The sequence below is a fragment of the Neomonachus schauinslandi genome, chromosome 2 (genome assembly GCF_002201575.2).
Source record: "Neomonachus schauinslandi chromosome 2, ASM220157v2, whole genome shotgun sequence".
Taxonomy (NCBI): domain Eukaryota; kingdom Metazoa; phylum Chordata; class Mammalia; order Carnivora; family Phocidae; genus Neomonachus; species Neomonachus schauinslandi.
Window position 1 is genome coordinate 197,126,652 of NC_058404.1, and position 25,212 is coordinate 197,151,863.

Here is a 25,212-nt window from a genome sequence, read left to right on the forward strand (position 1 = left end):
TCGTTGAGGTGTGTGCAAAGAAAGGTCAAGCTGGAACACTGACTCCCTCACCTTCTACCTGTGATCTCTGGTACATTTCCCAATTCCTCTGAGGCTCAGAGAACAGAACAACACTAGGTTATCTCGATAAGGTCTGTAAGACACCTAGCCCAAAGTCTGGCACATAGTAGGTACACAATAATGTTGCCTCCCCTGCCTGCTTGGTCTCTTGACTCCCCTTGTATGAAGACGAGTCTTTAACTGGTACAAGATCTGATTACATAAGAACTTCTCTCCCAGCCCAGAAATTGACTGCACCGCCCAGAGGATTTTCTCTCCACTTGGGAAATGAAAATTCTCATTCCTTCTTCAAGTTCTTTGGAATTAGTGATTAGAACATGGCCAGGAATATGAGGTGTGAGCCATGGGAAGCCTTTACTTCAAGTGCAAGGGCGAGAGTGGGAGCCTGAGCAGGGAGAGGACCCAAGTAGATCAGATGAACTATTTAAGTGACTTGGAGATTCAAGAGAACAGACCCCTCCTGGAGGGTTATTTTCCATAAGCAAATGTCCTTTTGAAATGGACTCACTGACTATGAATTTCTAAGGCCATTTCCTCTCTCTCCATGGACAGCTAGCTAAAATTGAAAGTGTCTGTCCTGTCTGCTCCCTGCCCCCTAGATGCCCTCATCTCGTTCTCTCGCAGGCTTTCATGGAACCTGAACACTTCTTGGGTTCTCCACTTGCTTAAGAGACCTCGTCCTTCTTCCTGTTCAATGCCTGGTTCCCTCCCACAGTATCTCTGACAGGTAGTCATCATGCCTTTCCTTGCACACCTTCAGGGATGGGGAGCTCACTGCTTATGAAACCGCCCGATCTTCCCTTGGCCACATCAGTCAGTTCCTCCTCATGGTGAGCTGACTTCTGACGCATCACAGCTGCTGCCATTGGTCCTCGTTCTGACCTCAGAGCCAAAGAGTCCAAACTTATCCACATCTAGGCTTCTCCTCCCAGAGGATCTCCTTCTTCAGACTAAGCAAATATGAGGAGGGACCAGTTACATTCATCCAACGTGGTCTGAGCACCTGCTGCATGCCAGGCCCTGAATAAGACCCAGCCTCTGGCAGGAGGTGTCATAAGCCTTACACCAGCGTAAGCACCTGCCTTGATCTGGTAGGACCACAGTGATGACAGGAGCATCAGTGAGAGCCATTTACCAGCCTCAGGACACCCCCGACACTGCACTAATGTGCTTTGTCCCCTCCCTGCATGGTTTCCTGCCCCTTTGTGAGTAGGGTCCCAGCTCCAGAGGCAGATTCCAGGCCTTCCTCTAGAGATTGGAAGGAAGGGAATGTTACTTAGGGGCTCTGGGTGAAAAAAGAATGCAAGAGTTAATTCAAACCAATCTTCTCTGTGCTTCCAAAGTGTAATAAAATTGGTGCTGATTTACAACTCAGGCCTTTGGCTCAGTCTGATGCAAGTGATGGGCAAATGGATGGGTGAGATGAAGCCTGAGCTTGCTTCTAGGCTCTTCAAGAATTCAGGATATGGAATGAAGACTTAGGAAGAAAGGCAGGGAAAGAAGGAAGGAAGGAAGCAGTAAGGGGGCGGGGGGAAGGAGGGAAGATCTGAAAGTTCTGGTTCTAAATTCCCAGGGATCATAACCGAGCATCCAGAGCAAGGGTTTTGGTGCCCTTGCTGGGGCTCTGCTCCCAGCTGCTCCATTTACCAGGGCTGACAGCAGTGGTTTCCTCTGGTGTCCCCATCACACCATCACACCCGAATCGTGATGAGAGCTCAAAAAGAACCTCAGAAAACAATGTAGATCCAAACGGAAGGCGGCAGCAAGGCTGGCTGAACTTAACACACTTGGAATTTGGTATTTGTTTTGCAGTCCCATCTGCTAGGAATGCAGTGTCAGGGATTGGGCAGGGGTGGGGGGCGATGGGGGGGGGCGGCTGGAGCAGGTAGATTTCCACCCTCCCAGCTTCACTCCTTTGTTCCTGCAAAATCAGGAGACAATGTTGCCTTTTTATGTTTTGACTACCATGATTTAGCAAAACCCACTGAAACTCTTCATCTGGAGTATTTTCAAACAGGAACGCTTTTGAAACTGTTTGCAGGGATTTTGTTTTTTAATGTGCAGAGGTGGGAATTTGACCTGGTGACCCGTGTGCAGCACTTTGGGTCCCAGGCCACATGGTGATGGCACCGTTTCCACAAATCTCTTACCACAGAGCAATCTCCTTTGAAAAGCTGCTACTTTTCTCACTCTCCTTAAAATGCCACCTTTACTTTGAAGAGGTGGATTATTTATGTCTTAAGTTTTCGAACCTCGGCCAGGCAGCCTGCTGTTGGGAAGCTGACAGTGGGCTCGCACCCGGAGCAGAGGTGGTTGCTGGCTCCTGTCTTTGTGCAGAAACCTCAGTCTTACCTTAATTCGTGCCTTCTTTGGAGGATTCTTTATAAGCTGCCCGTACGTTCATCAGAGTTAGTTCAATTAGAACCAAACACTACCATTCCCAAGTCCAAGACCGGTCAATGGGACACGTAAGCTGAAATGTATCGCTCTAGACTGAAAGCAAAGGCTCTGCCTCCGGTCGCACGGGGCCGTCTTCCCTGTGTGTCTGTCTCTGTGTCTCTTCTCCTCTTACTAAGGGCCCATCCTACTCCAGTGTGACCTCATCTTAACTGACAATCACATCTGCAAAGACCCTGTTTCCAGATAAGGTCACATTCACAGTTACCAGGTTAGGACTTCGACATCTGTTTATGGGGACACAATTCAACCCACAATGGAAGGTTATAGCATTTTGTACCATTTGTCAGGCTAAAAAGGAAGAAAAAAGAGAAGAAGGAAGGGGTGAGGGGTATAGCAAGTGCCTCCTGGAACAGTTCACGGACCTCCAGTGCTCGTCGCCCGTTAAGAGCAGTTGTGTTCCGAGGACCTCGTGTGTGCTGACATTTACCACCGCAGACAGCCCCGATGCTTCTCTGTCCATGTTACAGATAAGGAAACTGAGGCACAGAAACATCAAGAACCTCACGTGGCATCAGACTAGGTGACGAGGAGAGAAGCGAGGATCTGAGCCCCAGGCAGCGTGGCCCCAGAGCCGGGGCCCTTAACCACCCTGCCACGGCAGTACCTGCCTGGTCACAGGTGCGCGCAGACCAGGCGGGCGTTACTGCGCCAGATGGTCTGGAACCGGAGGAAGCAGAGGTGCGTGAGGCACTCGAGACGGGCCCAGGCGCCAGGCTAGTGGGCAGCAGATGCCAGACAGAGCCCCATCAGTCTGTCCCCACCGCCCACCGCCCACCGCCCACCGCCACCTTTCCTCTCTGCCGCACACCTCTCCACGTTTTGCTCGGGGCGTGGCGCTGGTGGGTATTTGAGGGCCCGATGTGGGCTGCAGTCCGCTTCCAGCTCTTTTCTCTGAGTTGGCCAGGCACAGGCAGAACCTCAGACACCGCTCCACTGATCTGGAAACTTCAGATATGTGAGTCAGACCAAGCCAAGAGCACCTGCTCGCCTTCATTTCTTCATTTCGTACCGCCAGTGTGAAACTGGGCTGGCAGAGTGTTGGGGCTCAGCCCTTGGCGATCATGAAGGAAAGGAGCTCGGAGCTCTACGGGACTGCCCTCATGTCCCTAACCGGCACACCAGCCCACTTCCAAATCCCTGAGGCCGTCCAGGCTCTGGCCAGGAGCAGGCGCCCAGGCCCACCCGGTGGAGGTCGAGGCCTGTGTTGTCCACCTGGGTACAGCTGACATGTGGCATGTGAGCCACCTCCCCGCTCTGCCACATTCTGCCCTGAGCCAGCATCCACACCCTTCCTCGCTGGGCAGAGGGGACAACCTGGATCTCTTGGATCTCTTGCAGTCGAGTTCCAGGCAGCCATGAACACTCAGGCAGAATTAGCTGCCAGGAGAGTCCTGTCCTCCATTCTGGTGCACCCAGAGAGGCAGCCCCCAGGAAGGCCCTTGCCTAGAAGCCAGACCAACCCTTAGGGAAGCCCATGGGCCCCACCCCAGTGGGCTTCCCAACCTACGTGGGACACTCAGTGAGCACCTTCCAGGGCTGGGCACCTCTCCAGGTGTATGCCCATTACCTGGTCTGCAAGCCACAGCCTACAGGCCAGGCGTTAGTAGGGCACAGAGAGGCTGAGCAATTCAGCCACGGTCACCCAGCCAGGACATGGCATAGCAAGGAGCAATTCAGCCACGGTCACCCAGCCAGGACATGGCATAGCAAGAGCTCCAGCCCTAGCAGCCTGGTTCTAGAGCTTAAACCTTGGGTTTGTGGCTACTCAGTTGGAGTTTGTGGTCCCTGTCCCTTCCAGCCCTTCCTCCTAGACCTCAGACAGCACTGGGCAGACACACCCCAAATTTGCCCTTTTTAGATTTTGCATGATGCTGGCGTCACTCGTCCATGCAAGGGGACATTATGGGTGTTGCATCCGCAGTGAGCCAGGCTCTGGGCTACTGCTCTGCATCCTTGCCCTGAGGAGCTGTCATAATGACCAGAGACATTGGGTCTCTGAGGTCAGCCCCACCTGGCAAGAGGAGCACTCTAAGGCCTGAGAGATCAGATGATTTTCCCATGTCACACCGAAAGCGAGTGGTAGGAGTTGGGGGGGAGCTACTTCTGTCTAATTAAAATGGCTCTGTGTAAGTTTTCTTTGGCTGTTCTAACAAATTACCACAAACCTAGTGGCTTAAAACGATACAGGAATACGTGAAAGAAATTTGGTACTTACTTAGTGATTTAGTTTGAGCTGCTGGGTCACGCCTTATCTGAAGCAAGATTTTTCAGCAATTCCTTTAAAAAAAAAAGCAAACCAATTTATTATCTTACAGTTCTGGAGGTCAGAACTCCAAAAGAGGTCTCACTGGGCTAAAACCGAGGTGTTACAAGGTCTCCAGCTTCCAGAGGCACCCCCATTCCTTGGCTCATGACCCCTCCTCCATCTTTAAAGTGCATCCCCTCCATTCTCTGTTTCTAACACATCTTCTCCGACTCTGACCTCCTGCCTCCCTCTTACAGGGATCCTCATAATAACATTGAGCCCACCCAAATAATCCAGGATAACCTCCCCATCACAGGATCCTTAACTCGATCATATCTGCGAAGCCCCTGTGGCCATATCAGCTAACCTATGAGCAGGTTCTGGGGACTAGAATATGGATTTATTTGGGAGGACATTTGGGCTCTTTCTGCTTTTCATGATATGATAATTGCCTCTACTCTCTGATCCATGTCCTCCATTGGGATTCTTCCTCCAGGCCATGGGGACATCCTGGATTCACTCTCACTGTGACACATGTCACATAGAATTAGAATAAAATTTCTTGATGATCCTCTGCAGGTTGTGAGTAGGTGCTCCAGCAAATATATGCAGGAAATGTGGAGCAAAACAAAAATTAAATGGGTGTCTTTATGCAGGACTTATCAGAACGTTTATTATGTAATTAACGTGACATTTGAACCAAGAGATAGAGTGTACAATGCTACTAAACTTCTTTTTTTTTTTAAGATTTTATTTATTTGAGAGAGTGAATGAGAGAGAGAGAGCACATGAGAGGGGGGAGGGTCAGAGGGAGAAGCAGACCCCCTGCCGAGCAAGGAGCCCGATATGGGACTCGATCCCGGGACTCCAGGATCATGACCTGAGCCGAAGGCAGTCGCTTAACCAACTGAGCCACCCAGGCGCCCCGCTACTAAACTTCTTTGACCAAGGCATTTTATTCCATGGAGCTTCTCTGAGAATCGGCATTCCACAGAATGCACGTTAGGAAAAGTGGGTGACCGATGAGGACACTGCCTGTGCAGGGTCTGTAGCTTCTGTCCCTCCAGCTGCTGTACTTGGCACGCTGCCTGGAGCTCGTACGTGCCGAGAATTGGGCCTGGGTGGGGCCCTGAGACTGTCCCTTAAAAAAGCCGGTGCTTCTCCCCCAAGGGTTGTGTGCTCCTGAGCATCAGCCTGGGGAGCCTGAAACTCAACTGTCCGCCAGTCAGCAGGGCCTGGCAGTGCCAACCTCCTCCCCCATCCCCGTCCTCCGAGCATCCCGGACGGCGGTCAGGCCCAGCTCAGGTGGGCCTAGAAGCTGAGGCAGTGGAGGATGCGAGGCCATGTCTCCACTTGACCGCAGGAGTATGGCCTCTGGAGAAAGGATGGCATTAGGATTTATCACAGGAGGCCGCCCGCCCCCTTCCTGCCCTCTTCATCCATCAGTGAGTGGTGCATCTCCATGTCTGCCATGATACTCTCCCTCACCAGATACTCTTCTTCACCAGTCACAGGAAACTTGAAGAGGGGTGTGTGGAGGGGCACCTGGGTAGCTCAGTCGGTTAAGCGTCCAACTCTTGATTTTGGCTCAGGTCATGATCTCAGGGTCCTGGGACTGAGCTCCGCATTGGACTCTGTGCTTAGAGGGGAGTCTGCTTGGGATTCTCTTTCCCTCTGCCCCCCCACCCCCACACTCTCTCTCTCTAAAATAAATAAATCAATCTTTAAAAAAATAAAGGATGTGGAGCAAGTAGAAACTATTTTTATGAACACATATACAGCAGGTAATTAAATCGATGCTTTAAAAGAAGGAGATCACAGCTTTTAGGAAAGAAGAGAGATTTTGTTCCAGGAAACTCTGTTAAAGAGCTGAGCATCAAATTTAGCTGAGAGCCTCCTGGCAGCCAAGGTGGGAAAGGAAAAAAAAAATAGGCTATAAATTTCTCTTTATTTTACATGGAAAGCATGTATGTCAGGAAGGAGAAAGAAATATTTTTCTGCCCTAAAACTTTAGGATGACTTTATCAAATGAGTGTTGCGTTTTGAACTTTGAGACAGTGTTAACAATACTATGGTGTAGTGAATGATGTGGAAACGTCACTCATTTGGCTACTTCTTCCATTTATCCATAATAAAATACTAAGAAAAGTATTAAATCATCACTTACAAAAGAAAGATTCTGAAGCCGTTTTCAGTGTACTACTGGAAATAACATCCCAGAGGCTTCATGGGCTTGCTTTTTGTAGAATCTGGAGCAAGTTTAATAGCCTTTATTTTCCTGCTACTTAAGAAGAGCAATTTCACATGCCCTGCAGTGCAGAGCAGTGTTTTCAAGGATGATGCCCACTGTGTCTGGGATGGACTGTCCACAGGAGCCGTCACCAAAGCCACCTCTCTCTGTAGGAGGCTAGATACTAGAGCACTGGATATGTAAGTCCGTGTTCTAAAAGTGTCTCCTATTATCTGATTATCATGATCTCAGGGGTCTAATCAGTCTGCCCACCTTTGCATCTATATACATGGAGGTTTGCGCAATTAAGGGCTTGGTAACAAATAGCAGGTTCCCTGAGGCTGGAAATTTGCAGTGTTCAGCCTGGAAAAGGCATAAGTCACAAGGGTAATTTTGAATCCTGGGAAGACTAGCTCTTTGAGAATATGTCCACCCACGGTTCCTGTGTTCCCCAGGGTCATATGGAAAGGGCCTTGGAGGGCATTTAGTTCAGTTCTCCTCCCGATGATAGAATCTACTCCCAGCATCCTGGCCAAGTGGCAGGCAGCCTGACCATCTGAATACCTCCAGCAAGGATGAGCACCCAGGGCCAGGCAGATGGGAGGCGCTGAATAAATATTTATCAAAAGAAAACCTCCTGTGTGCGAAGCTCTGAGCTAGGGGTTAGTGTGTATACATCATCCCATTACTAACAGAGCCATGTGAGGCAGGAATGGTTACAAACAATGGACCGATGCGCTGAGATCGCAATGGGACTTGAACCCTGGATGTGCTCCTCTTCCCTCTGGGGGCAATCAGGAGACTCCTGTTCTCTCCTGGCTCTTCTCCTAGCCAACCAGGTGACTTTGGGCACATCACCGCACATCTCTGGGCCTCCGTTTTCCTATTTCCAAACAAAGGCGTAGAATTTCATGGTTTCAAAGGCCCCTGCCAGCTATCTCCCTGACAATGTGTGGGTCTGGGTGGTGGAACTATCCCCGCAGAGCCCAGTGTCAGACTCGGCAAACATCCTGATCCCTGCTAAAAATCTGTGATTGCCCCTGTTTGCAGCCTTCCAGACTTTCCTGGGCAAAGAGGATGTCTCCCGAGAGGTGGAGGAGGTCCTGATGGAGAGCCGCGTGCAGAGGAATGTCCAGCTGGTGTCCGTGCTGGAGCTGCTCCGGAGTCCCCTCGTGCGCTGGCAGGTCTTCACTGTGGTCATCACCATGGCCTGCTACCAGCTCTGCGGTCTCAACGCGGTGAGCATCCCTGCGCAAAGGGAGGAACTAGAGGGAGGGGAGGGCAAGGTGGGGCAGGGCTTGGGCCTCAGTACCAGGATCCGGTCCCAGCTCTGCTACCTCTACCAGCTCTGCACCACTGGGCAATCCCACAGTCTGATCCATTCTCAGTTTCCTCATCTGTAAAATGGGCTGACGTAATACTGAAAGAAATAATCCATGCAGAGTGTTCAATGCAGCAGCTACAAAGTTGCCCCTTAATAAATGCTGCCTACCATTATAATTTCTGATCCCCAAAACTCAGATTTCTTACTAAAATGGGTATTAGGAAGTTGTCATTGAAAGATGATTTAAATAAAAGTACTCTTGGTTGGGCTGATTTCAACAGGATAAAGGGGACCTTCCACAGAGCCCCAGACAAAACAGCTCCGCTGCATTCATGAGCCTGGCATCCCCTGAAAGTCAGCAGGGAGGGGGTTTGGGGCATGTTTGGGGAGATGACATAGAAGGGGAGGCGTCCCTGTCCAGAGAGGGAAAGGTGACAGCATGGAAAGTTCCAACCATCATGTTTTGCCGCATTTCAACTACTCTTGATTCTATTTTTGGAAACATTGGGATGAAATGAAATCATCTTGCAACTTACCTGTTTTTACCTTTTTCCTTGGTCTGGTTAAAGTCAGCAGGAGGAGGAGGGGCCTGGGCCAAGGGCACGGCCTTGGACAGGGGCTGCCCTTTCCTCCTCTTTGCACCTCCAGGCTCAAAGCCTCCCTCCCTGTTCTGAGAAGGTAGAGAGGGGGCAGATCCATTTCTTAGAGCTAACATTTAGAGTAGTAAAAGCCACATATGGAATCTGTATTTAATGAGGCATTTGGATTGAGAACCATGACATTTCTAAACAGAATTCTCTCCTCTCCCGGGATATAATTTTCCAATTTGCATTCCCTATATAACTTCTATATAAATCCCACTAGGGTGTATCTGTAAACCCCACTGCATCAGCATGGGATGGGGAGAAACCATCTCGTCTGCTCCAAGGGCTGGGATTGGGGAGGTCTCAGCTTCCAGGTATCCCACCCTCCTCATAGTGACTGCCTTTCTTCTGTTTTGCTATTGTCGTGAGCACATTTAATGTGAGATCTACCTCCTTAACAAACGTTCAGGTGCGCAACGCCGGATTGTGAACTGTAGACACAGTGTCCTACAGCCCATCTGCAGAGCGTATATATCTTGCTTCACTGAAACTTTGCACCTGTTGATTGGCAGCCCCCCATTTCCTCCTCCCACAGCCCCTAGCAACCACCACTCTGCTCCCTGCTTCTATGAGTTTGGCTACTTTAGATACTTCACGAAAGTGCAAGCGTACAGTATTGGCGATCAGCTTTTTCCCTCGGCATGGTGTCCACCAGGTTCATCCATGCGGTCACATGCTGCAGGATATCCCTCCTTTTCAAGGCCGGATAATACTCCATCATGCGTACACATACCACATTTTCTTTATCCATTAGTCCATTGACAAACGTTTAGGATATTTCCACACCTTGGCTACCGTGAATAGTGCTGCATTGAACATGGGTGTGCAGATATCTCTTCGAGATCCTGATTTCGATCTGGATAAAAACCCAGAAGTGGGATGCTGACTCATATTGCAGTTCTGATTTTTTGAGGAACCTCCATACCATTTTCCAGAGCGGCTGCACCAGTTTGCATTCCCACTGACAGTGTGCAAGGGTTCTAATTCTTCCACATCCTCACCAGCACTTTTTTTTTCATGATAGACATCCTAACAGCTGTGAGGTGGTATCTTGCTGTAGTTTCGATTTGCGTTTCTCTGATGATGAGTGATGTCAAGTGTCTTTTCATGTGTTTGTTGGCCATTTGTAGGTCTTCTTTGGGAAATGTCTGTTCAAGTCCTTTGCCCATTTTTTAATGGAGTTGTTTGGAGGCTTTGGGGGGTTTTGTTTTATCTTATTTTGTTTTGCTATTGAGATGTAGGAGTCCCTTATATATTTTGGTGATTAACCTCTTATCAGATATATGGTTTGCCAATATTTTCTCCCATGCTGTAGATTGCCTTTCCACTCTGTCGATTATTTTTTTTTACTGTGAAGAAACTTTTTAGTCTGATGTAGTCACACTTGTTGATTTTTGCTTTTGGTGTCATCTCCAAAAAAAAAATCATTGCCAAGACCAATGTTACAAAGTTTTTCCCCTATGTTTTCTTCTAGGATTTTTACAGTTCTTGTGTTTAAAATCTTAATCCATTTTGAGTGAAGATTAGCATCCATTTTCATTCTTTTGTATGTGGGTATCCAATTTTTCCAACACTATTTGCCAGACTATCCTTTCCCCATTGAATATTCTTGGCACCCCTCAGCAATCAGTGGACCACATATGGGTTTATTTCTGGTATCTCTGTTCTGTTTCCTTAGTTTATATGTCTGTCTTTATGTCAGTATCACGCTGTTTTAATTACTGCTGCTTTGTAATATATTTTGAAAAGAGGAAATATGATGCCTTCAGTTTTGTTCTTTTTAAAGATATGGTTCCAGGGGAATTTTAGGATTTTTTTCTATTTCTGGAAAATATGCCATTGGGATTTTAATAGGGATGGCATGGAATCTGTAGCTCATTTTGGGTAGTATGGCCATTTTAATAATATTAAATCTCCTAGTCCATGAATGGAGTATTTTTCCATTTATTTGTGTATTTATTTCCTTAGTGCTTTTTAGTTTTCAGTGCAAAAGTCTTTCGTTTCCTTAGTTAACTTTATTCCCAAGTATTTTTTTTTTAAAGATTTTATTTATTTATTTGAGAGAGAGAGAATGAGAGAGAGAGAGCACCTGAGAGGGGGGAGAGTCAGAGGGAGAAGCAGGCTCCCTGCCGAGCAGGGAGCCCGATGCGGGACTCGATCCAGGGACTCCAGGATCATGACCTGAGCCGAAAGCAGTCGCTTAACCAACTGAGCCACCCAGGCGCCCCCAAGTATTTTTTTTTTTAAGATTTTATTTATTTATTTGAGAGAGAGAGAATGAGAGAGAGAGAACACATGAGAGGGGATAGGGTCAGAGGACGAAGCAGACTCCCTGCCGAGCAGGGAGCCCGATGCGGGACTCGATCCCGGGACTCCAGGATCATGACCTGAGCCGAAGGCAGTCGCCCAACCAACTGAGCCACCCAGGCGCCCCCCAAGTATTTTTTTATGCTATTGTAAATACAATTATTTTCGTAATTTCCCTTTCAGGTGGTTCATTGTTAGTATATAAAAACACAACTGATTTTTGTTTTTTTCTTTATTTTTTTAAAGATTTTTATTTTTTCATTTATTTATTTGACAGAGACAAAGAGAGACACAGCGAGAGAGGGAACACAAGCAGGGGGAGTGGGAGAGGGAGAAGCAGGCTTCCCGCTGAGCAGGGAGCCCGATGCGGGACTCGATCCCAGGACCCTGGGGTCATGACCTGAGCTGAAGGCAGACGCTTAACGACTGAACCACCCAGGTGCCCAGAACACAACTGATTTTTGTATGTTGATTCTGTATCCTGCAACTTTACCAAATTTATTAGTTCTAACAATGTGTGTATGTGTGTGTGTGCTATCTTCAGGGTTTTCTACATTTAAGACCGTGTCATTTGCAAACAGTGATGATTTTACTTCTTCCTTTCTGCTCTGGGTGACTTTTCTTTCTTTTTCTTCTCTAATTGCACTGGCTAGGACTTCCAGTACTATGTTGACTAGAAGTGGTGAGAGTGGGCATCATTGTCTTGTTTCTGATGTTAGAGGAAAAGCTTTCAGTTTGATGAGTATGATGATATTATGATATGATATTAGCTGAGTATGATGTTAGCTCTGGGCTTGTCATGTATGGCCTTTATTATGTTCAGGTATTCTGCTTCTATTTATTGTTTGCTTAGGATTATTTTTAATCTTTAAGTCAGAAGTAATACTTCCCGCTCGGCATGCTTAACTGGACATGGAGCAAAAAGCTCTGGACCCATATCCAGAGGCCTGGCTGTCTGTCTCAGTGTGACCACAGGCCTGCAGTGGGAAGCCTAGGCCAATCACTACCCTCCCCCAGCCTCTGTCTGCTCAGCTGTAATAATAATAAAGCAAACATTCATTTAGCACTAACGTGAGCCAGAAGGTGTCCCCATGTCTGTCCTGTGAGTCAGACACCACTGTTGGGCACAGAGACATTGAGAGACTTTCCCTAGGTCACACAGCTACAAGTGGTAGAAAGGGGATTTGAGCCCCAGCCACTTGGCCACAAGGTCTGGCCGCTTGAGCCCTGAGCAGGGAGGGTCCCTAAGGCCCCCTTCGAGCATCCCCATATGTGTCCCTGGGCTGTGTCCCAAGGTCATCCCTAGGCAGCCAATGCGACAAGTCTGACACCCTCTCTTTTACATACAAAAGGACAAACACTGGCTGGCAGCCACCTCAGCCTCAGAGCCCTGTGCTTCAGTCCAGTTCTCCCCTGCACCTCTTGCCTCTCAGTCCAAATAATGCGTGAGACAAGGAGGAATGCTGTCTACCAGATGGAAAACTTCAAATGCCCTTTAAAACTTGCTTTCTTCCCTTAATTGTCTCAGAAATTATTTGGGGGGACATGGTCTGTAGTTGAAGACATTGCAAATACTGCTAGGAATCTCGCCATTGATCACTTCATTCCAGCCCCAAATGTCCTGCAGGGCAAATGGGGCCATCCTCATTTTCTAGAAGAAGAAATGAGGTTTCCAGAGGGCCAAGCACCTGCCCAGGCTTGGCCAGCCTTTCTCTAAGGCCCAGGTGCCTGCACTAACCAAGACATTCACAGCCTCAGCACTATGCACATTTGGGGCAGGAAAATCCCTTGTCATGGGGGGCTGTCCTGTGTAGTATAGAACGTTCCACAGCATCTCTGGCCTCAGCCCACCAGATGACAGTAGGCTACCCCACCAGTTGTGACAACCAAAAATGTCTTCAGACGTTGCCAAATGTCCCCTGGGGGGAAAATTACCCCCAGGTGACAATCACCACATTAAGCGAACATTACATATTGCCCAGTGCATTTTCGCCAAGAAGTCAATGAATAGTTTCCGCATACCTTAGAAATCAAGCGGAAGTTGGATTTAACATTTAGTTGTTTCTAAATTCCTTTTCAGTGTGGGGTTGTTTTTTCCCTCCTTCTCACAATGGCTTTCAAATTCCCTCCTCTAAAATTAGACCTGTCACTTAAAATTCCTTATTTTCTGCAACTGCCTTCCTCCTGAGCAGTTTGTCCTTTGCACGAAAACCAGACTTTTGTGCGAATGTTCTGTCTCTCACCGGCGAGGAGCCTCCTGGTTACGGGGGGGGGGGGGGGGGGAATGATGGATGGAAGAGGAATCTCCAGTCAGCCAGGGGCACGGACAGCCCCAGCATAGCCCGAGCAGTGGAAGAGCCGTGGGGCCGGAAGCAAACAGGCCTGGGTCTGCACCCGGCTCTGGTCTTACTGGCTGTGTGTGGTCTCTCTGATCCTAAGGCAATGTCACCTTCACAAGCTGTTGAGAGAGTTGAAAATGATGATGTGTGTTATGCTAGGTCTCTAACACACTGTGTCAGGAGTTAGGAAGGAGGGCTTTGGGGCCCTGGAGGCAGGCAATCAAGAAGCAGGCTGAGAAGCAGCCCCAGAAGGCCTTCCTCCCCAAGGCATGTGCATAACTGACATTTTCCTTTACCAAAGAGCCATGGTGTCTCAGTAGAGAGATAGAAATCTTCTAGAATGATACCCCCCCATTTGTTATGTACCAATTCTATAAAAGATGCTTGGGGCACCTGGGTGGCTCAGTGGGTTAAGCGCCTGACTCATGTCATGGTCTCAAGGTCTTGAGATCGGGCCCCACGTCGGGCTCCACGCTCAGTGCAGAGTCTGCTTGTCCCTCTCCCTCCCCCTCTGCCCCTCCCCCCACTCTCGCACACGAGCTCGCTCTCCAAAATAAATAAAATCTTTTAAAGATGCTTTACTTTGTCACTTTAAACATTTTTACAACCAGCCTGAAAGACAGATTTTTTTTTACCTTCTTTAGAGACATGTAGTCCCTTGCCTACAGACCCACAGTTCCCCAGAGGCAGCCCTGGGGTTGGAATACGGTGTTCACACCTCCAAACTGTGGCTCCTTCCAGTCCACCGTCCGCCCCCGAGGGAGGAGACTGTCAGCAACCTGAGAGCGTGATGGTGTCATGGATGAGATCAACACAAAGCACACTCCTCGGGGAGGGTTTGCTGCGGGACACACCCCACCTTTCCCGGTGAAGGAGACAGGCAATTTGTGTGATGGGCAGGCCTTCTCCCCACCCCCTTCCTGGGAGCAGCCCAGCAGGACCTCCTCGCAAGCCCTGGAATGGGGGAGATGGTCCAAAGGGCTGATTTCTGCCTCTCGAGGGATAAATGCATTTACTATGAAATGACTCCAGAGCCACTTTCATAAGCACCGCCCCCCAATGAGGGTGTAATTTTATGCAGTGCGACCCTCTTCACTAACCTTGAAACACCTGAGGGGTTTCAGGAAGAATTGGAAGCAGGGAAGGTTGCAGGGGGTGTGAGGAGCAGGAAGGAGGCCACGGTGGGAGGCCAGGGCACGCACAGCTCCCACAGGAGAGCACATACCCTGGGGAATCAACCAGGGGCTGGCAGCCCTGGGTTCAGACTGAGGCAGCAGAGTATTCTGGGGGATGGAAGGGGCCCATAGAGCCTTGGCTATTAAAAATCAGTGAATCTGGATAAAGATTAAGAAAGGTGTTTAAGCCCCTTTGATCCAACTCTGAAGATCACAGTTACTTTCCAAAAGGGAGGAGATTATACAAACAAATCTGGTGAAGATCGGGGTTTTCTGGAACAATTTTAGCTTCTGTCACAGCCCTAAGAATGAATTTATCAGGAGCCACTTCTGTACTCGGTGAATGTGGAAGCAAAGGTAGAATCTAAAATTCTAACTTATCAGCTCAGTCAAATGTGGGGCAGACACCGGCAAGAGGGTCTTTGTTTTATGAGAACCTTGAAACGCATTTTGCCGAGAGATGCGTCCATGCCAGCAAGCTCACAGAAATACATGCAGTCGTTTTTACTGGCCTCTGAGTGTGCCTATAACTTTAAGAAGATACTCCCCTCACTAAAAGATAAGCCATCTGTAGATATGTGTAGTTCCTAAATTATATCTTCTCCCCCAGTGCATGAAAAATGTTTTGCTAAACAAATGCCGGTAACAAGACAAATTTGTAGAAATGAGAGCTTTTTCCAAAAACGAAGTAAGAGCCAAATGCAAGGAGCGTGGCCAGCCACCATCGGGCCTGACAAGTTATAAGCAACGAGCTCTAATGTTTCTGCTTAATAACGATCAGGGTGTAAATGCTTCCAAGGCCCCCGAAGGCGGCGGGTTTCCTCGTCAGATGTCATGTAAAGGACAGCTTGGTTTTCTATATTTAACAAACTCGTGCTCTTTAAGAAAATGGCCGGGATCGGGAGGACACAAATGGCTCGTGTCCAGCCTATGGACCCGAAATTTTAAGTAAATAGTGAACAGTGACAATTCTTACCCAATCTGGACACTCCATAGGAGGGGCATGGCTATCCTCTTGGAGAAGGGGAAAGAAGCCCAGCAGGACAGAGTGAATTACTTGAGGTCACACAGCCAGTTCAACACGGAGCCAGGTCTCCAACCTCCAGTCAGTGATTGCCCGATGCCCCATGAGTGTCATTAGGGTTAGGTTTGGTCTCAAGTGGCAGAATCCTCCACACTGACCTAACTTCACATCGAGGAAAATTGGGAAGGGTGGTACAGCAGTCCCAGGACCACACATCCTGGTTTGCCCAGGGCAATCCAGATTTATGCCTCTTGTTCCGAACGAATTATTAACACTCTCAAAGGTGCCCAGGTTTGGTTAATCAATTATAGAATCACTCTGGTGAGCAAGGACACAGGCTCCTTCTAACTTCTCGCTCTAGCTTCTGAACAGGTGGCTCCCATCCCAAAGCAGGGGCTCTGTGTGTAGTTGTGTAGGTTGTATGTTGCACAACCCTCAGGGCATCATTCACATTGTCCCCATTAGAGATTTATTGTAACAGTTTTCTAGTGGATGACAGTAAAGTGTCTTGTAGATCAGGAACCTTTTCAGTTTCTCACAAAGCTACCATGGGCGCTACCATGCTGTCCTGAGGTCACCTAGTGATCCAAGAAGGCTGCTGGAGCTCCAGCCATCATGTTCACCATCCTGACAACAGAAAGGAGGAAGGGCAAAAAATGGGATCACACCTCATTGGTGGAAAGCTCATTTTAAGGAGATTTCTGTTCCTATCTTATTGCCACAATTAGCTCAGCACGTGTTGCTCCCAGTACCGTAGTTCTGTTAGTAATGAGCAAGGGGCAAAGGTGGGAGAAGGAAGAAAACAAATAGTTGGCCACACCACACAGCTCCATGCTGGATGTAGCAGCAAATCTCGGAGACCACCTTGCACCTGAATTTAATTTTGGAGATAGATGCCTTTCACCGACTCTCCCTTGTTTTTCTTTCCTGCATTATAGATTTGGTTCTACACCAATAGCATCTTTGAAAAAGCTGGGATCTCGCCAGAAAAGATCCCATACATCACCTTGAGCACCGGTGGCATCGAGACTTTGGCCGCTATCTTCTCTGTAAGTAAACTGAGGGTTATTCCTGAGAACATCATAGTGGGGTGAACAGTGCCATGGGACCCCCCAGGGAGCAAACGTGCTTGCCTTTAAAGGAGCATGTCCTTTGTCGCTCCGAAGGTGTCAGAATTTTAAGATGTTTCACCTATCTGGAGAATATTATCTATATTTTGCTCTCCTACCTATTGTCTTTCTTTTAATATATTGCTCCCTTCTTTGAACTCTCACCTGGTCACAGATGATGGAGCACCCAGTAAAAAGGGCCATTTCTCCCTGGGGGTCCAAATCGGTGTCCCTGTGAGCCTAAGGTCCATTGCCATGACTTTAAAATATTTCCAAACCATTAGCTGTCATCTTTCTACCCCAAATATGTAGGAGTTTGCAGGCAAAGGAAAGGAGAGAGGACATTCCAGTCGATCAGTGTAACACTGTGACTTTAATAGTCAGCAGAAGTGTCCAAAGGAAGACGCAGAGTTCATCCTCCTTTCTCAACCTCAAAGATGCACAATAAACATACTGCAGGGAGGGAGTTAGGAGACTTCAGAATTTCACAGAAACTGCACAGGTTGGAGCCATCAGACCAGACTAGATTTGAATCCTGGCTCTGGAATTTCTTGGCTGTGAGATGCTGGACAACGCTCTCAACCTCTCTGAGCTTCAGTTTCCCCTTTTAGATGTCTGATTCTCTTCTATTCGTAGGTGTGTGGTCTTGCCTCACACTGTAGGCACACCGTCCACAACGGGGCTCCTTTCCAAAGGATAGAGAGGAGGGTAGAATCAGAGTGAGATTCTCAGACCTTCACGGAGGAGCTCATTTATTTCCTCCCTTGCGCCGACTTCTGCTGACAGGATTGATGCAGCACAGACATGCAGAGACTTCCAGTCCCATTCTGACTTGCTTTCGACAGAATGCTTTATTTTGCTCCTTGCTCATAATGGGTCATTCTAACAAGATGCTTCTAAAGATGGGTGTCGGGAAAGTGTTGAGGACTGACATGCGTCTCCTCCTTTCACTCACGGTCTTTTTGTTAGAGGAAAATATCTCACCATTTCACAATCTGGGAGTTTCACAAAATTCTCGTTTTCACCCCCAATGAGGCTATGCATGCTTACGTTGATCCATGGAAACGGACGGTCTGGAATGGAAATGGTGGGAAACAACAGGGTTTGTTTGGAGGTCGGGGGTCGGTAAAGTATTTTGTTGTTGTAAGGAATCATCATGAGCTCATTAGGGTACATGTGTACAATTCAGAAAAGCAGGAAGAACCGAAGAAGAAATCTACAAACATACATACATTTGGCAAAATCTCCCCTTGGCTTTTCTGTGCGCGGGTGTGTTCTGTTCTTGCGCAGTAGTCACCCTGCTTTTGTTCACATGACCCCGTGCCAGACTTGCTTTCCATCTTACTTTCCTTCGTTCTTGTCTGAGACATGTTTTGTTGAAGTGTAAGAGCATGCTGATCATCGCCCCTGTGACTGAACACCAGCCGTGCAGGCTCTGCGGCTCTTCAGAAATTGGCTGTACGGTCAGTTCTCTCCCCGCTGTCTGTGGGGCGGGGCTCTGGAGCATGTCCCCTCAGAGCCTGGATGGCAGAGCCACACCGCCTGGATTCTGATCCCTGCTCCGTCCCTTTTGAGCTGCGTGACCCTGGGGAAATTATTCAACGGCTCTCTGCCTCAGTTTCCCCATTTCAGTAATAAGGACACTGCCCCTTGCCTGGGTGGCTCGGTCAGTTGAGCATCAGACTCTTGATTTCAGCTCAGGTCATGATCTCGGGGTCCTGGGATTGAGCCACACATGGGGCTCCACGCTCAGCAGGGACTCTGCCTGAGGTTCTCTCCCTCTGCCCCTCCCCCCCAGCTCATGCACACCCTCTCGCTCAAATAAATAAATAAATAAAAGGGCACTGCCCTTGCCCATAGAGAGGACCTTTGAAAACTCAGACGGGGAGTCGACCTGCTGCTGCCTTCAAGTGTGGAGCACGATGGACCACAGTCACCTGGAACATGTGTTCTAGAGAAGCAGGGACTGCCGTGTGGGCCCACCGTGGGGAGCGGCGGCCTCATAGCTCTCATGGAGGCTCATTCATTCATGCCTGCATTCATTCCACACCCATATCCTGCTTGTGCCTGGAGGTCACCAGTGAAGTTGTCATGTTCTAGAGAGAAAGATCCAGAAACAGACACATACCACGTGCAACACTGGGATGAACTCTCCTGGGAGGGCTTCCTGGAAGAGGGCCCAGGAAGGCGAGCACTGAAGGTCCAGCAGGCGTTAGCCAGGTGAAGCCAAGGGCAGTGCGCTGGGGAGCCTGTCCACTGGTCCCGTGCACACGGCCCCAGTCATCTGCAGCCCTCCCAGTGTTTCATCTAAAGGAACTGGAGATGCAGAATAGTCCACTGGGAGTAGTTCTTAACATGGTGGCCTTCACCCTCATCCCCGGGGTACCTCGAGATTAACTCCAGCATGAGGCTGGGAGTCTGAGATGGAACAACGTGTTCGGGGGAGAAAGAGCTGAGGCCGTGGGGCCGGCAGCTTTGAATTCAAATCCTAACCACCCATCTACTAGCTGAGTGGCCTGGCGAAAATTGCCCAACATCCCTGAATTTATTTGTCCTCTTTAAAATGGACATAACCAGGCCTACCTGTGGCAAGCAGAATCCTGGTCCCCCCCAGTGTCCCCGTCCTGATTCTTGGAAGCACGAGTATGTCACCTTACACAGCAAAAGAGGCTTTGCAGGTGGGAAGACGTTAAGGATCTGGAGATAGGGAGGTTATCCTGGATTAACCAGGTGGCCCGGTGTCATCACTAGGGTCCTTCAAAGTGAAAGAGAGAGGCAGGGGTCAGAGTCAGAGAAGGAGATGCGGGGACAAAAGCAGAGGTTGGAGTGGCAGTTGCTGGCTTTGGTGGAGGAAGGAGCCACGAGGCAAGCAGGTGGCCTCCGGACGCTGGACAGGCTAGGAACAGATTCTTGCCTGGAGCCCCCAGAAGGATCACAGCCCTGCCGACCGCTGTGATTTTTGCCCCCGAGACGTGTTTTAGACTTCTGTCCTCAGAGCTGTAGGAGACTGTGTTTCTTTCAACCACTATGTTTGTGGTGACGCAGCCCCAGGAGACGAATCCAGCGCCTTCCAGAACTGTTGTGGAAGCAAACCTCAAAGCGCAGGAAGCCCCGCTGCAGCAAAGCTGACAGTCAGTACGTAGTAAATCCCATGGCCTTTCCAAAGTTTTTATTCCCTTGCTTCCAAAGATATGGACACTGTTTCATCCCACCCTGTGAGGCAGCCGCCTATCGAAAAGGACTTCCCAATTTGTTTTCTTCTTCCTGAGATTTTGACAGTCTGTTAAAATGGCATTGGGACCCAATAAACTTGAGAAAGACATTTTTGTTCGTTTGATTGGCAATTAACTTTGGCTCCCGGCATTGCTCATCGGCTTGGGTAGCTGTAAATAGCTGCATCTTGCAGAAACAGCTGTTTTTCCAAACTGACTTTCTCGGCGCGGCATTAAGTCTCCGAGTGAACTTCCGCCGAGTGTCACCTGGGCCCCACGAGCCTGACCTAGGTCAGCAGCAGCTCGTGGAATGGGCCTCATTCCTTCGAGAAGTGGAGAGACTGCTTTTGCAAGTCAGGGGAAACGGAATTCACGTAAGTCCTTCTTGCTCCTTATTCTTCACAGTAAGTTTGTGTGGTTGTCAGGAATGGACTTGGCCATAGCGTTGAAGTTAAAAAAAAAAAAAAACCCTGCTGGTTTCCACCACCTGTCCTGCTTCCAAAACAAACCCAGAATCAAAACCTTTAGAGTTCACAGCTTCATCTTAAGACCCTGGATCTGGCACTTGTTGGATGAGAAAGTGGGTCCAAGCAACAAAGCAGGGTGGTGGGGTGTTTGGACTCTGTGGTCTCATGGCCCTCAGCTCACTAGCTGTGTGACCTCAGGCCGGTTATTCAACCTTTCTGAGCTCCTGTTTTCCCTAAGGGAAAGTGGAGATAATACAAATCTATACCTCAACAGGTCTTATCATGAGAATTATACAGTAATTCACAGCACTTGGCATTAAGCAGGTATCCATAATTATTATTATGGGTCGAATTGTCATCCTTACAAAATTTATATGTTGAAGCTCTAACTCCCAGTACCTCAGAATGTAGTCATTACAGATGTGATTTGCTAAGATAAGATCACCCTGGAATAAGGGGACCACTAATCCTATATGATCGTCATCCTTATTAAAAGGGGGGAATTTGGGGGCACCTGGGTGGCTCAGTCAGTTAAGTGTCTGTCTTCAGCTCAGGTCATGATCCCAGGGTCCTGGGATTGAGCCCCACGTCGGGGAGTCTGCTTCTCCCTCTCCCGCTCCCCTTACTTGTGCTCTCTCGCTGTCAAATAAATAAAATCTTTTTTAAACATTAAAAAAAAATAAAAGGGGGGAATTTGGACACAAACACACAGAGAGAATACCATGTGAATTTTGGAGGCCTGCCCTTGGCAGAGGGGAGGGGCCACATGAAGCAAAAGAGGAACCAGATTTCTCCTTTGGCCCCCAAACTCCCGATGGGGGGGTGGCAAGCAGCTGCAGGGCTCCATCCAAGAAGGCAGCACCGGCTGGAGCTGAGAAATCACGATTTCGGTTGAGTAGCTTTTCCTATTTGCTGCCTATGTCATCATTCGAGAAGGCGCTTCTGTAACCTGTTGCCTTGAGAGGAAGCATGCATGTGGATGTGGGGGCTCCCCTGGTTCTGAGGGCTCTTGCTCATAGGAGGGGCAGGGAGGGCCACCCAAAGCACACAGGCAGCTTTTCCCTGGAGCCCGTTTCCCTGCGGTCCCTGCTCCCACCCACTCCCAGCTCTGATAATACCTTTTTATCAGGTGGTTCTATTTCTGAGTTTGGCCAAGGACACACCTGCAAGCCGGTTTTTTCCCTGCAGCCCACCAATGCTTTATTTCCCACCAAACGTCTTCCGATTCCCTCCCCATCTCTCTGTGAGCTTCCTTTGGCTTCCCTGCATCTGGGCTGGTCCCACCGGCTCTGCCCATTAAAGGAAGGTGAAGACACAGCTCCTGGGGGCTCTGGTGGAGACTCGCACTGTTCCTTTGTTCCTTGGTGCCAGCTCCAAGGGCCAGCTGCCCCCACCCCCTCACCTGTCCCCCAGGCGCTCTCGGCTCCATGCTCCTGGTGGTGGAGCACTGATTTCTCAGGCAGCTGGCCGCCCCGTGGTTCCTCCTCAACTTCTCTTTGAGAGCTGACTTTTTCCCCACTTGCCCCAAATTGAGGACAGTTAAATTTATGATCATAAACCTCTTTTGTTTATTATTATGTTATGTTAGTCACCATACAGTACATCATTAGTTTTTGATGTAGTGTTCCATGATTCATTGTTTGCGTATAACACCCAGTGCTCCATTCAACACGTGCCCTCCTTAATACCCATCAGCAGGCTAACCCATCCACCAGGCTAAAGAACTAACTACTTTTCCTTTTTTGAGAAGGAAGAGGGGCGTTGTATTTCCCTTAGAAGCTGCAGAAGCTAGGGCTTTGACCCAAGGAAAAACTTCCCAGGACTTGAGAACTTGGAAAAGCCAAGTCTAGGGCCAGCCTTCCCTTCTATTCCATTTGGCCCCTATCCATATCTGATCTTGCACTTCAGTTAAAATATCTCAAGACCATTTAAATTTATTATACTTAAGGATTGTGGACCACCCTAGAATGATAATCATTTAAAAAGTACCTTTTTTTTTCATTTCTTACAACGTTAGCCCAAACAGATATCACAGATCTCACACATTCATCTTTTTTTTTTAAGTAGGCACCATGCCCAACATGGGGCTTGAACTCACGTCCCTGAAATCAAGAATTGCATGCTCTACCAACGGAGTGACCCAGGCGCCCCTCACACATCCATCTTTTAAATAGAAATTCCTGAACAGGGCACCTGGGTGGCTCAGTTGGTTAGGCAACTGCCTTCGGCTCAGGTCATGATCCTGGAGTCCCGGGATCGAGTCCCGCATCGGGCTCCCTGCTCGGCAGGGAGTCTGCTTCTCCCTCTGACCCTCCACCCTCTCATGCTGTCCCTCTGTCACTTTCTCTCTCTCAATAAATAAATAAAAATCTTTAAAAAAAAAAAAAAAAGAAATTCCTGAACAAAGTTTGTTTCAATGGATTATTTTTAGCTTTCAATTTAGATAGCCTGTTCCAAGTAGGAAATTATTTCTGAGACCCTGTCTTCTGAACACAGACCTTAAAACTCCATTAACTTGCAGATACCCGCAGGTTTCCAAGGTCTCTGTTTTTCAGACAGAGATTCGTGAAAGCGAAGATTAACGCTTGCAGACTTAAAACAGAAGTACTAGCAATACTGAAACCCGACATTTCTTCTCATGCAGCCTGTCTCTGCATTCTCTTCTCTGCCGAGAGAGCTGAGTCCATAGTTATAAAACCATTCCCGTTCCTTTCTGTCGGGTGTGACCAGCAAACCCTGAGACGGTGAAGAAAAGATGATTCCAGACACCTGGGTAGGAGGAAGGAGAGGCCTGGGGACCAGACACTCTGGTGGCAAAAGGCCTTGAGCCAAGTTTGTCTCCACTTTTACTGGGGTTATATCAGTACATCAGGAGAAGCGCAAAGCAAAGAGGAAAGTGTAACCATCATGGTCGGGACAATAACCTACGGGGCAGCGTGTGATAAGGGTGAGGGGGGCAAGGAGTCCGTGAAGTACGTGACCACCACAGGTGCCTGTTTTTCTTCAAAACTTAAACATTGACTCCCTAGATGAGAACCTTGAGCCACGGTAAGAATCTGGCCAAGGGCCCGCATCCCAGGCACTCCTCCTTTGCTTTTCAATTAGTCTCATCCAGGGAGGCATGGACAAGTCAGATTCTGTCTATCCAGGCACTGTGCATTCCCAAATTTCCTCCCTTCCTTCCAGAACTAAAGCCTTGGCAATAATCCAGCTTCTGCCTAGAGACTCAAGAATGGCTGGGTGGTGAGGGCTTTTCAGGGACCCCACCACCCCCAAATAGTCAAGATCGAGGGCGGCCATTTGGGATACTTGGGTGCTGGCCCCATTCTAGGAGGCATCCTGCCCAGTGGGGTGTGTGTGTGGGGGGGGGTGGGTGTGTGTGACACAGTAGGTTTAAAGAAATGGCTGTGGTAGTTGTCACCCATACCCCTTCAGTCCCTGGTCTTCATGTGTCCCACCAGGCTAAGTGCCAGCTCATCACAAGCACCCAGTCCACAGGTGTTTGAGTAAGACCCAATTAAGGCCACTTGTGGAAAGGTGCGTCTGAAATCTGGACCGAGTGCTCTGCCCGTGCTGGGATCCACACCCCCTGCCTGGGAGCAGCCGGGTGGCATGCTCTGAGGGCAGCCGAGCCCCCACCAACAGCCCTTCCTCCTTCTGGAGCCCCACAGCCAGCCACGTGGCCCCCATGCTCACGAGGAGCACGATAAGCCAGGCAGAGGCTGACTTCATGGGAAGAGCGGAACAGAAAAGGCCCACATGAGATGGGATGGGAAGAACAGGACATCCCTTAGGATCTTGTCGAGCAATGGACTCTTAGAGGGCTCTGCAGTCCTTGAGATGTCAGGGATTCTGCCAAGCACGGAGTAGTTATTTCATGCACTTTATACTGAGATGTACATGAAGAATACAATAGAGACAGAGATTGGCCTACAAAATTCATATAAAGTAATGTCTCTAAAATACTATAAATGCACATCAAGTCAGCTTTGAGTCACACTTGAAATAAATGACATTTTAGACCCTATCTTCCTTCCCTCCATCCCTTCCTTCTTTCTTCATGTGTTTCACCATTGAACAACAACGTGCCAAGCTCTGCTCTGCATGGGACGTGAGCTCCCCGTGTTAATTTGCTAGAGCTGCATAGCAAAGTACCACACACAGAGGGGCGGAAGCAACTGAAATTTATTGTCTCCATTCTGGAGGCCAGAAGTCTGAGAACCAGGCATCAGAGGGCAGAGTCCTCCTAAGGCTGTGAGAGAGAATCTGTTCCAGGCCTCTCCCTGAACATCTGGTGCTTTGCTGGCGATCCGTGGTGTTCCTCGTCTTGGAGAGCACCACCCTGACCCCTGCCTTCATCCTCACATGGCGTTCTACCCATGTGCGTGTCTGTGTCCAAATTTCCCCTTTTTTATAAGAGCACCAGTCACATGGGATTAGGGCCCACCCTGATGTCCTCATTGAATTTGATTACCTCTGTAAAGACACTATTTCCAAAAAAAATCACATTCTGAGGTAGCAGTGGTTAGGACTTCAACATTCTTTTGGGGGGGGATGACACAATTCAACCCATAAGATTCGCCAAAGGCAAGGACTCCTGTCTCCTTCTTCTCAGC

The 25,212-nt window shown here is 48.7% G+C and overlaps 1 protein-coding gene across 2 annotated transcripts in view; it reads left to right on the plus strand.

The window, feature by feature from the left end:
* SLC2A9 (solute carrier family 2 member 9) overlaps window positions 1-25,212 on the plus strand; it is a 189,664-nt gene that overhangs the window by 118,192 nt on the left and 46,260 nt on the right. For both annotated transcript variants that reach the window (XM_021677593.2, XM_021677592.1), the window contains 2 exons: window positions 8,046-8,233; window positions 16,747-16,857. In XM_021677593.2, the coding sequence (XP_021533268.1) occupies window positions 8,046-8,233; window positions 16,747-16,857 (299 nt within the window). The remainder of the gene's footprint in view (window positions 1-8,045; window positions 8,234-16,746; window positions 16,858-25,212) is intronic.